General features: G+C 34.8%; 1 protein-coding gene across 1 annotated transcript; it reads left to right on the forward strand.

Annotated features, from left to right (window-relative positions):
- Positions 1-9,840: 9,840 nt before the first annotated feature.
- On the forward strand, positions 9,841-11,441 carry cfap144 (cilia and flagella associated protein 144; the record flags this gene model as incomplete). Its single annotated transcript, XM_079840368.1, has 4 exons — positions 9,841-9,970; positions 10,049-10,108; positions 10,295-10,398; positions 11,328-11,441. The coding sequence occupies 4 exons, from the start codon at positions 9,841-9,843 to the stop codon at positions 11,439-11,441; spliced, it is 408 nt and encodes a 135-aa protein (XP_079696494.1).
- Positions 11,442-13,096: the final 1,655 nt, after the last annotated feature.

Genomic DNA, 13,096 nt, shown 5'->3' on the forward strand with positions numbered 1-13,096 from the left:
AATGAATGAATGAATGAATGAATGAATGAATGAATGAATGAATGAATGAATGAATATAGGCACAGTTTTAGCTTAAAAAAATGCTTTTCTTAAATGCTCAGCTTTTTCTTTAAGCCAAAACTGTGCCTATATGCATAAACTGGCTTTCATAAATAAACTTAAATATATACAGACACGGTAAATATGATCAAAATAATCTGGGAAAATAAATCTGCATCATTAATAATTTGATCTTTCATTCAAAACAAAAAAACTAACCTTTAATTTAAGTTTTAAAGTTTTTGTGATTTTTTTTTAAATAAAAGATCTAAAGGATCAAGAATGCAGATTTATTTATTTTTTTGCACATATATTTTACATGCACATGAAATTTAGTGATATCCCATTCTTAATATGCAGTGTTTAATATGGGGTTGGCCCACCCTTTTCAGCTATAACAGCTTCATCTCTTCTGGGAAGTGTGTTTATGGGAATTTTTGACCATTCTAGAAGTGCATTTGTGAGGTCAGGCACTGATGTTGGACGAGAAGGCCTGGCTCGCAGTCTCCGCTGTAATTCTTCCCAAAGGTGTTCGATCGGGTTAAGGTCAGAACTCTGTGCAGGCCAGTCAAGTTCCTCCACACCAAACTTGCTCATCCATGTCTTTATGGACCTTGCTTTGTGCACTGGTGCAGTCATGTTGGAACAGGAAGGGGCCATCCCCAAACTGTTCCCACAAAGTTGGGAGCATGAAATTGTCTAAAATGTCTTATGCTGAAGCATTAAGTGTTCCTTTCACTGGAACTAAGGGGCCAAGCCCAACCCCTTAAAAACAACCCCCACACCATAATCCCCCCTCCACCAAACTTTACACTTGGCACAATGCAGTCAGGCAAGTACCGTTCTCCTGGCAACCGCCAAACCCAGACTCGTCCATCGGGTTGCCAGCCAGAAAAGCGTGATTCACCACTCAGAGAACATGTCTCCACTGCTCAGGAGTCCAGTGGCGGTGTGCTTTACACCACTGCATCCGACGCTTTGCATTGCACTTGATGATGTAAGGCTTGGATGCAGCTGCTCGGCCATGGAAACCCATTCCATGAAGCTGTCTATGCACAGTTCTTGAGCTAATCTGAAGGCCACACAAAGTTTGGAGGTCTGTAGCTATTGACTCTGCAGAAAGTTGACAACTTCTGCGCACTGTGCGCCTCAGCATATGCTGACCCCACTCTGTGATTTTAAGTTGCTGTTGTTCCCAATTGGTTTCACTTTGTTATAATACCACTAACAGTTGACCGTAGAATATTTAGTAGTGAGGAAATTTCACAAATGGACTTATTGCAGGTGGCTATATCTATTTCTCTGTTTATACATGTTTTCAATTTTACACCCACATATTTCTATATACACTGATGACTGAAATAAATTGAGTTAGCCAGGGGAAAAATTATTATTATTATGTTTATTATGTAAGAGAGTACCAGAAACTAACTGATGCCATTTCAATGTATTTGCCAGACAGAGAGTAAAGTGTTAGCAGCGCTGCAGGTGTGAAGTGCGATAATTATATGTTAGCAAACTGGCAGAAACTGGCCCAGGACCAAAGCTCCTTGTACAGGCTTTCTAATGACATTTAAAGGGATAGTTCACCCAAAAATGATTCTGTCAACTACATATGAACTATCCCTTTAAGCATACTCCTCTGGTGTCCTGGAAAGAGCTAGTCAGCAAATCAACACACTGAATTTCTTTCTAAAAGCAAGACAAAAAACATTGCCATCTCCCATCGCTTTGAAAATATGTGCACATATGTTATTTATTATTTGACTGTTATTTGAAGTAAATTAGCACCAAATAGCATTGTTTAGCCTGGAACAAAAGGACAGCTCCGTGACATTATAGTCATGTTGCGCATGTGTCAGGGTGGAATTTCCCTGTAAAACCCTGGCGGGCCATCTGCAAATGTTATAGAGAAACTGGCACTGAACTAATTGTTCAGCTTTCACCTAGTTTCAATCATTCATCATTCAACTCATGGCAACTGATTACATTAACACAATGACTTTAAATTATCCTCCCTCACCCGTCTCTTTTAGATTGCCATGTATGATAAAGGGATTAAAGATGTATGATTTATTTGGAATAATATGATGGACAGGAATTTGCTGTCTGGGACACTTTTAGCCTCTGCAAGTAAAGAATTCACTGTAAAGGTTTAATGGGATGTCTATGAGTCTCTTTGAACTTAATGAGCCCATCAGTCTCAATTTGATGGGTGGCAGCTACTGTGAGCAGCTACTGTACAGTAAGTGCTTTCAGTGGTTCTCTTGTTTTTGAGTCATTGTCATGAGATCATTTAAGTAGATATTGCTAGTTACTTAAGTATCTTAAATGTCTTCGAGATTTTGTCTTGTTTTCCAGAATTTTTGTCATTTTTTAAATCTTTAATTACATTTATATTACAGTTTTTCTCAGTCGCTTTGGTACATTTCTCAGATCAGAATTGAAATTCTCAAAGCTACCTGTTCAATCTTCACATCATTGTGTCACTTGTGCACATCAAAAAAGCAGTTTCTCATTTCTTTGAACAAGTTGCAAATGCTTGTGTACATCCATGCAAAGATTATGTACAATTATCTGCTGTTTCCTACATTATCAGTTGCTTATGTCATGTTGATCAAAATGTATTATAATGGGTCTCTGTTGAATAGTCTATACCCCCCACAACATTTAGGCATTAGTTCATAGCATAAGTCTTTACATGCAAAATGTTTGAACAAGTTGTCATAAAATGTCAAGCATATTTCTATACATTTCCATTAGACGTTCACATTTCTACTTTTGTTTTTCTTTTTTTTCTCTTTGTGCTATGCAGTGCTGTCTTTTCCTTTCTGTATCACAATGACATGGTCTGTCAACAAATTACAGTACAAACAGTAAAAGCATAAATATGAATCTTGTCCAGTCTCTTGCATTCAAACTCCCACATACACTAAGGTGTAACCCACAATTTACAATAATTGTCATCAAAATTTTAGCCATATTTACATCAGAACATCCCTCCAGAGTACAGTTATATTGACAACATGACTAAGCAATTTGACTGTCTTATTCATGCACAATGACACAAGGACTTGTCATTCTGATGGCACTGACATGTTCATTGACACAGATATTTACTTTTGAGAGATGAACTAAGGATTTTGAGCAAGAGACTGGCTTTTGCAGGTAATCCATGGTGTTTTGCTATTTGTACGAATTGTTTTGAGAAATGGACTTACTGTTTTGCAAATGTCGAGGATGATTCGAGAAATGTACCAAAGCGACTGAGAAAAACTGTAATTCAAATATTGTTTTTTATTTAAATGTGTTTTAAAAATATAATATTTATGAAAGATATTTTACTATTTTGTTTATGTTTTATCTGTTGTCGAGTTGATTGTATAGAATTTTCCATTTGTCAGTTAAGAATTTACAGCCACTTCCAGCATTCCAAGGAAACAAGTTGAAAAATGAACTGATGATAACATTGATCCTCGGCTTTGGACTGGCTCCTCAATATCTGTCATACTCACAGGACACCCAAACACAGCCTCTTTACTCCCACCACCTACCCTGGACTTAAGCCCAAACAGGCCCAACTCCCAAATGATACTCTGCAAACACAACCTGGCCTCTCTGGAGAAATCCAATCCGTCTTTTGTCGCCAAGTAGTAAGTGGTAGTTGAAGACAGATCTGACATTTAGCTGGCTCATCACCTCGGAAAGGAGGGAACGCCTGTTCTGATTTCTGCTGTTTCTTAAGACAAATGCGACAATTTATTTAATATATCCTGGTCTTATTCCAAGGAAATTCATCTTTAAAATGTAAAAAGAAACCAAGATAGATAGATAGATAGATAGATAGATAGATAGATAGATAGATAGATAGATAGATAGATAGATAGATAGATAGATAGATAGATAGATAGATAGATAGATAGATAGATAGATAGATAGATAGATAGATAGATAGATAGATAGATAGATAGATAGGACTGAAAGTAGATGTCAGAGCCGCCTTTAAAAAAGACAAGATATATATGTCTGAAAGTTGATGTCACAGCTGCCTATAAAATTACTAATAAAACTACAGGGACAATGAGCCTGCTGGGTTTGCCATATACTGTGTCCACTGACATTTACCGCCATCAAAATCCCATTAAGACACTGCTGTCTGATAAGGAGCCCTAATGAGTGAACTCTGGAAACTCTCTCACGCAGAAGACAGAGCACAGCGGCCGCTGAGAGCACGCTATACTTGATCAAATGCTCTTTAAGTAATCAAAGTAACCCGTTCTACAGTTCTTTCCTCTCTCTCACCTGTCAGGACTGCTCAGATCCCACTCATGACGAATTCCATTGTGAATCCCCATGTGATAGATCCTTTTCCCAAACAAAAGCCACTTGAGGAAAGAATGTGAGACAAGCAGCAAGCTGTTTCTGTATCTGTCTTACTCTCTCTTTATTCCTCTGGACAGAACAAAGTGACAGTTACAGTAATAACGCTTGTTATGGTAAGGCCAAGGGGATAGAGGAAAAGCAGGAACACATGTTTTATGTGGCATACTCGCTGAAATTGCTATTAGCAGTGACAACAAAGAGAAATGTGTGTTTCTATGTTTAGCTGTCTATGGGTGATGACAGAAGAGCACGACTCAGAGTGCAGACACTTGATAAGCTTGTGAAGACCAGACAGTATTTTTGCCAATCAGATTACAGAACACATCAAGTGCCAATGTAAGTTAATGCAGTTAATTTAACAAATGTCAAACTAATAACTGCGGGTGATCATGTTACAAAAAAACTAAGGCAAGCATAAAGTGTGTTCAATTATTCTCTTTTTAGAAGAATCCAAAATGAAGATCCTCTGTCAGTCCTGGTGAAGATTACATGTTGTATTACTCATAAAACAACATGACTGACATAACTGAATGCCTAAAGAATGTATAAGAAATTGTAATATACTTTATATATGGGCTATTCCTACAGTTTCATGCATTTTGGACTTAGCAGGTTTGAATTGTAAAATAATTTTTAGTCTTGTCAGAGGGAGAAAATGTCTGTCTATCATAAAAACACACTGGTCAAGCTCAGGCTAGTACCTAATAATACTGATCAAATATTTTTACATTTCACATTCACATAATCATTCTATGGAACTTGTCCACCCTGTTACATGACATATTTACAATGCAATGTGTAGCAGGGTGTAATTTTTAAGCTAATAAAGCCTATTACTAGCTATAGGAAACAACAAAATGCTATAGTAGAAGATTAACATTTAGGAACAATTTTAATAGATACATAAAATATTTTTCACGTCCAGTATAAATGAACAGAGTGGACATGTTATGTTTTTTAGATAAGTCGCCTAAAACTTAATTATTTTGTTACTGATCCTTATTTTCTTATTGGAGTTGCTTTACCTCAAATAATTATATCACATGATTTAGGGCATATGCTTAAAGGTCATTTAAAATACTTAAAGCTGCAGTTTATAACTTTTTTTTGGTTAAAAACTTTCCAAAATATTTTTTTGAGCAAGTACATAACCAGCCAGTGTTCAAAACTATCTCCTTACAATAGCCTGATTCACAACGCTAAGCTTGTAATAATATGTTCTAATTTGAGCGGTACTGGTAGCTTTCCGCGGGAAATTTGAGCATGTCTTCGTGTCAATACATCACGTCTGTATACATAAAGGAGGAGTCCTAGTAGATGCTGCAGGTGGCAGATCATTTATAGCCTTTTCTCATCATTTTGATGGAGGATTCTAACTCAGAAAGTTCCAAACGACAAACATCAGTGACAACTGGAGATTCACCCGTAGTCAAAAGCAAAAGATTAGACTGTACGGAAATTGAAATCTACAGGAAACTCTATACACACTAAATATACGTAGTCAAGTCAACTTTATTTATATAGCGCTTTTAACAATGTAGATTGTTTCAAAGCAGCTTTACAGTGTTAAACAGGAAAATAATGCAGCATAATTTTATTCAGCTGTATAGCCATTCTGGAAAAATTTCAAGTATCATACAGTGACAGTGTGGGCTTTAGATCAATAATTTGATCAGTAATTTAGTTTAAATGGTTAATTTAGTTTATTATTTAGATGTATTTCGATGTTTAGTTGAAAAATTTAGTGGTCACGTAGTCACGCAATGCTGACGTTGTTAACATTAACAATTTGAGAACAAAGTATAACATTAATAATAATTTTCACAGTTTGAGCAAAGCAATTAGATTTAATCACCATTGATTTATTGTAATGCTTTTTTTCTCAGTTGGTCAGAACAAAAGTGGCATTTTACTTACTTGTTCAGATGACATTTTGCGTTGAAAATTCTTATCTCGATCATAGTTCCAAGACGTAGAATCTGTGATTCCAAAGTATAGTATCCACACCGGTGCGGTGACTGACATCCACACATACTCCGCAAATCATTAGATTCAGCCGTGCCAATGCACAACCCACATACAGACGATAATTCCGCAAATAACTGCAATTGCAGGTTTCCAACAGAGATGGCGACAAAGAGGCAAAACTTACAGACTGCAGCTTTAAAAAGGCTAATTTAGAAAAACCTTTATTTCAAAGTGAAGTTGAGAAAAGATGATTTAGGACATGGAAGTTATTTCTTAAAATATTTCTTAATCATTATAAAATGTTAATCAGGGTACATCTACGCATTTTATAGACTGAATTATTACACTAAAGGAAGTGAAGTTCAAGCAAAAGACTTTGGTTTGTGTTGCATATCCCTTTTAGTTGTTCCGTACTAACAGCCTGAAATGAGAAAATCAGTATTTCTCTTCAGGCAGGTGATCTTCTGGAAAGTCAACTGCTCGGACTGTGCTGATAGCAGATTTCAGAGCAATTTAACTCAAGCTATTTAAGTTATTTTCAAACTATTTGACATTTCAAGCTATTTAATTAAAGCTATTTAATGTGTTACTCCTTAAACATTTTACTAAGCTCACTTTACATGCAGCGAGGCTGCATTTGACAATTATTATTATTAGGAATGGATTTGGATTTGTGAAAATAGATCAAAATAAATCCTGAGTGATTAGACCTGACGGGAGCAAACTCGGGATGAATTCAAAACAGCCAATGCTTGCAATCTGTAATGTGTCCTTATATCAACCAATCTAGCCCAATTTTCCATTTAAAGACTAAACACAGAGATTTAGGACAGGCTGGGGCTCTGAGTATTATTGTGGGTACATGGTCTCATGCTCACCCTGAATCCTTTACATGGTTCTATAAACAGAGAACATGCTGCTGAAACTTTGATCGGGCCGAGGGAACACTTAAAAAGCAGTGCCAATCTGATTTTTCAAGAAAGTTTCCCATGACCAGGTGGCGTCTCCATTGGGCCTCAGTGATGGCGAGTGTATTCAGTGCAATCAGGGCCATCAGCGGTGTATGACTCCTGGGGTTTATCTAGCTCTAGCAGATAGAGATTTTGCAGCCGCTCCCTCTCTGCCTGTGTGACAGGGAATAAAGCATCATTTCAGCTGAAGGTGGGCGACAAAGAATGATGGTAGGAGCATTTATCTTAACCTCAACATACACTTACCTAAACAAACACACACACATACGCATTCACATTATCCCTTTGTGTATGAGATAGAGAATTATCATGGTGTGCGTGTAGACAATAGGCCTTGAGCGAGTGCATGTTTGTATTTTGGCACAGATTGTGGTTATGGATGACTGCTAGTCACAGACATAGCATGGATTCATGGTAAGATGTGCTGGGAACTTTCTCACGTTCTTAAGCCTCCACAGAAGCAATTCAGAAAGCATCTTTATATGAAGTAAAACTTTGGTGTAAACCAAAGAATTGTTAACAAGATTGTTAACTTAACAACAATGGTACACTATATATGGTTGTGATGCACTGTGTTTTGTGTTTTGACTGTACTAATGAATTTGAATCCTCCAACAGACACAATATCAAAGAGCAAAATGCTAATAATTTCACCATTTTATGTAGCCTAATTAGATACAAGAGCAAACATGGGAAAATTACATAACACCCAGGGCTGGGTCTAAGATGGGCTAGGAGGCAGTGTCCCCGCAGGAAACTACATTTTTCATGATGCCTTCAATATTTAAAAAATATAAAAACATAAAATTATTAGAGACATAGTGAGGTGTATTTCTCAGGTCTCCCTCACAGACTCTTTTTTATCTTTCATTATTTGCGGGATGGCACCTGCTCTCCGCCCAACTCTCATTGGAACTTTTTCTGAGCAGACTTCCAATCACCTCGACTGCATCCGAAATCGCATACAGTAAAAAAAAAAACGTAGAATATAGTAGGCGAAAAATGACCTAATGAATGCATGGCGAATGTATTATGCCCAGATTACATTCACATGCTCATACAGTATATAGAGCACACATTTTTAGCTGTCATGAAATAATAACTTCAAAATAAGTGCCTACTCAAGAGAGATGATTTCAGATGAAGCCATCATGTCTGATCGCTTCTCAGGACGGCAACTGACTGTCACATGAGCAAATGACAGCATCTGTCTCATCCACTCCAGTCATGATAAAGTGCTCAAACCATTGATTTCCAGGCCATGAAAAATCATGGAAATAAATAAAAATAAAATCTTTTTAAAAATAAGTATTTTTTCAAGTGAAATATGGAATAGCTTTGCTCAGTTATGATCAGCTCTAAAATATTTTATCTGCATATTGCACTCTTTGTTGTTTTCCAGATAGAGCCTATATTAAGAAACAAGTGTAAGTAAACTTTTGAACAGGCTGTTTTGTGTAAATTCAGTTATTTTGTTTTGTGGTCTGCATGTAAACATCTTATGTGAAATAACTTATTTTAAAATAGCAAATAAAATGGATAAAATTATTAACATTTTGCAGATTTTGCAAGGTCAACCTTATGACCTCAACCGTATAATGTTGCCTGTCAACTGTTTAATGTTGCCTGTCAAATTACTTTTTTGCAATAAACAATCCTATGTACAATCTTGAAAATAAAGGTTCTTAAATGGTTCTTTGGCGGGGTGTATGGTTCCATGAAGAACCTTTAATATCCAAAGAACCTTTCCATAGCACAAAAGGTTTTTGTAGCACAGAAAGGTTCTTTAGAGTATAAAATGATGAGAATAAAAAATGGTTCTTTGAAGAACCTTTCACAAAACGGTTCTTCAGGGAATCAAAAATGGTTCTTTATGGTATCACTGTGATAAATATGCATTTCAAGAGACCATAAATTTAAGACAAAATTAGCCTTCATAAACACATGACTTATTCAGCAAATATTCTCTTTAAACAGTTTATCATAAATATATTCTACAAAATATTAATAATTATTGATTTGTTGGATTTTTTTCTGGATACGTAATTTTAACATTTCTCTTGCCACAGATTGATTGGTTGATTGATTTTCTACAAAATATGAATTTGGTATATTCTTGGTTCTTATAACAACACATTTTGCACATTAAACACAGCACTTAAACAAGTAAATTGTAAATGTTTTTATTTACTTATTGATTCATTAATTAATTCACAAGTAGATAATAACGAACTGTATAACAGAGGCTACCATTGAAATACATTAGGACAGAAACCACATCACACAACCAGATCAATTGCTGGGCCTTGAGCGCCCTCGTGTGGAGAAAGAAATATAGCATTTAAGCGCTTTATTTACGGTTGCCAAGCAACACGATTCTAGAGAAGAGGGACACGTTAGTCATTGCTGGAAGTGATTCGGTGATCACACCAGCAAACATTAGCAACTGAAAAATTATTGATAACACACTTAAGTAAATATGGCAAAACCTAAAGAAAAAGACCCCGTGGACATAGTTCACCAGAATGCTATTCATGTCGAGACAATAATGAAGGAGCTAAGACACCAGAAGCTTTACACGGAGTTTAACATCAACCCCTTCAAGAAACGTGAGTGAAGAGCTTCACTTATGTCTCTGTTTTTGACTAAATATTTAATATATTTGAGCCTCTTTGGGGTTTTTGCAGTGCACATTTTGACTGACAAGCCCATGTCCAACATCACCTACAGAAAAGAAGAGGAAGACCGTAAGTATTTCAACTACATTTGAAGAATTTATATTTATAAGAATTTATAAGAATTTATAAACTACAGTTTAAATCCCCGAAATATAACCATACATATGAGTTGTCCCTGTCATTTCAGTTCTATACTATTTTGTGTGTGTGTACCATGTAAAGTGTAGTGACAAAATGTGTGACTTTTTTGTACAGCTGTTTTCCTCCAGGCCATACATGGGGCCTGTCTGGAGCCAGCAAAGAAGTATTCTCACCCTCAGACTGAAGCACAGGAGATAGGATGGATATCCACTCCTCTAGTAAGTTCTTATCTATCTATCTATCTATCTATCTATCTATCTATCTATCTATCTATCTGGGAGTCATTAATATTCTCTAAATGTTTAGCTGAAGATATTTCGATTTTATATGACCATTTTAGATACAATTTAGATTTATTTATTGGTAACACTTTAAATATCCATTTGTTAACATTAACTACAATGAACAAATCTTCTAAAACATTTATTAATATTAGTCAATGTTAACATTTACTAACACATTATTAAAATCAAACGTTATATGTGTTAATATTATTTATTGGACCTAAGCTAACATGAAGTAACACTGAACAACAATGAATAAATACTGTAACAAATGTGTTGGCCATTGTTAATATTTGTTAACTAACATTAACAAACAGGACCTGATTGTAAAGCTTAATGTAAAACATTCCAATGCTTATTAATGCTTATTTTGATAAATCTGCTAAATTGGGCAGCTTTTGCTTCTAAATCTAAAAGATAAAAAACTTTGATAACACTTTATTTCAGGCTCCAATTCTTACTATTAACTAGTTGCTTATTAGCATGCATATTAGGATATTGTTTGTTTATGTACTTAAAAAAAACACATATTAATGCCTTATTCTGCATGAACATATTCTACATCCCTTCATCCTACCCAATACCTAACTTAACAACTACCTTACTAACTATTATTAATCAGTAATTAGGAGTTTGAGGCAAATATGTAGTTTTAATAGATAGCTAATAGTGAAAATTGGACCCTAATCTAAAGTGTGACTTTATTTTACATTTGCAAGCCCCATAGTGCATTTACTTCCAATTTGCATATTATAGTATCCAAGATTATAGTATGTACTTAACCATCAGCAGTACAGTATAAAATTGAACATTTCTTTCATAATCGTCCTATACTAATCAGCTTTTTTTGTGCACCACTTCAGCTTGTCTCAGATCGAAGTGACCGAAGATTAAACTTTCCACGGCAGAACTCTGAAATCACTAAATACATGGATGCTGCCTGGCGGTTGAAGGAGCAGACACAGAATTTGGGATGACAGTTGGGGCTATATTTTCCTGATGTATATAGCACTGATGCAGATAAACAAGCCTGGATAGCATCTGTAAGAATTGCAAAGTGAGCATTCCTTGTTATCACAAATAAACACACTAAATGTGCAAGTACAAAGGTGTTCTTACCATCTAGCAAGTCAGGTAATTCGATTTTAAGACACAGCCGGGCGTTTAGAATTTCAGTCGTGTATCTGGAGATATGTAAAAGTGGGTCAAATGGCCACCATTCATCACTATGAATGTAACTGCTCCTGTCTAGCAGAATCTCTGCATAGTAAGCAAAAGAGATTAGTTCATAACTAATCGATCTTAGATAATGTCATATTATACAGAAACAGGATTCACACAGCTTGTTTTGCAAAGGTGCCTTTTTCACAAGAAAAATCCATAACTGTGACCATAATTCACTGGCTGTTTATTGGAGCATATTACACTTAATGTATCGGCCACTCAGGTCAAGATTTATTACATTACTTCCCCTAAAAGAAATTCCACCATTTATATGAAGATACTAGGGATGCAACAATACAGTTAGTCCACGGTTCAATATATACCTCGGTTTTTAACCACGGTTTTCGGTTCGGTTCGGTTCGGTTCGGTTCTGATGGCTTGTCACATAATTTTTTTGTTAGGCGACAGGAACAGCAAGAGGTTAAGAAGAAAAAAGACTATTTTTTTTATTGCAATACTCTTTCTTTATTTTACTTAAAAGAATTGAAAAAACTACCTTAAACTCAAAACTTTACTTTAAAAAAAAAAACCTTGTATTCCTAGTGTATTGTATAAAAAAAAAAATATATATTTAATAATATATATATATATAGTACTGCTCTGAGACAGAAGGTAGAAGATCCAAATGCAGCTTTATTGGAGGGGTAATCCACACTCGTAGTCAAAAACGGGCAAGAGGTCATAACAGGTAAGCAGTCCAAACAGGCAAACAAGACAGGAGAGACAGGCAAACGGGTAATCCACGGAACAGGCAAGAAATCCAAAACCAAGAGACATGAAACCAGGGAAACGCTCAGAAATGCAGTATATACAACAAACAAGACTTCGCAGTTAATGACAGAGTGAACATGGTTTATATAGGCTGGGGTAATGGGGTAATGAGGTGATGAGACACAGGTGCAAACAATGAGTGATGATGAGTCCGGGCAAAGGATTATGGGTAATGTAGTTTGTGATGGAGTGACAGTCCGGGGTGGAGTGCCCTCAGGTGGTAATCAGGGGCACTCTCATTTGTGATTGTGACAATATATATATAAATATAAATATATAAATAAATATATATATATATAAATATATATATATATAAATATATAAATAAATAAATATATATATATATATATATATATATATATATATATATATATATAAATATATATATAAATAAATATATATATAAATAAATATATATAAATAAATATATATATATATATATATATATATATATATATATATATATATATATATATATATATATATATATATATATATATATATATATATATATATTTATTTATATATATATTTATTTATATATATATATATATATATATATATATATATATATATTTATTTATATATTTATTTATATATTTATTTATATATATATTTATATTTATATATATATATA

The sequence above is a fragment of the Gobio gobio genome, assembly GCF_949357685.1.
Source record: "Gobio gobio genome assembly, chromosome: 17".
Lineage (NCBI taxonomy): Eukaryota > Metazoa > Chordata > Actinopteri > Cypriniformes > Gobionidae > Gobio > Gobio gobio.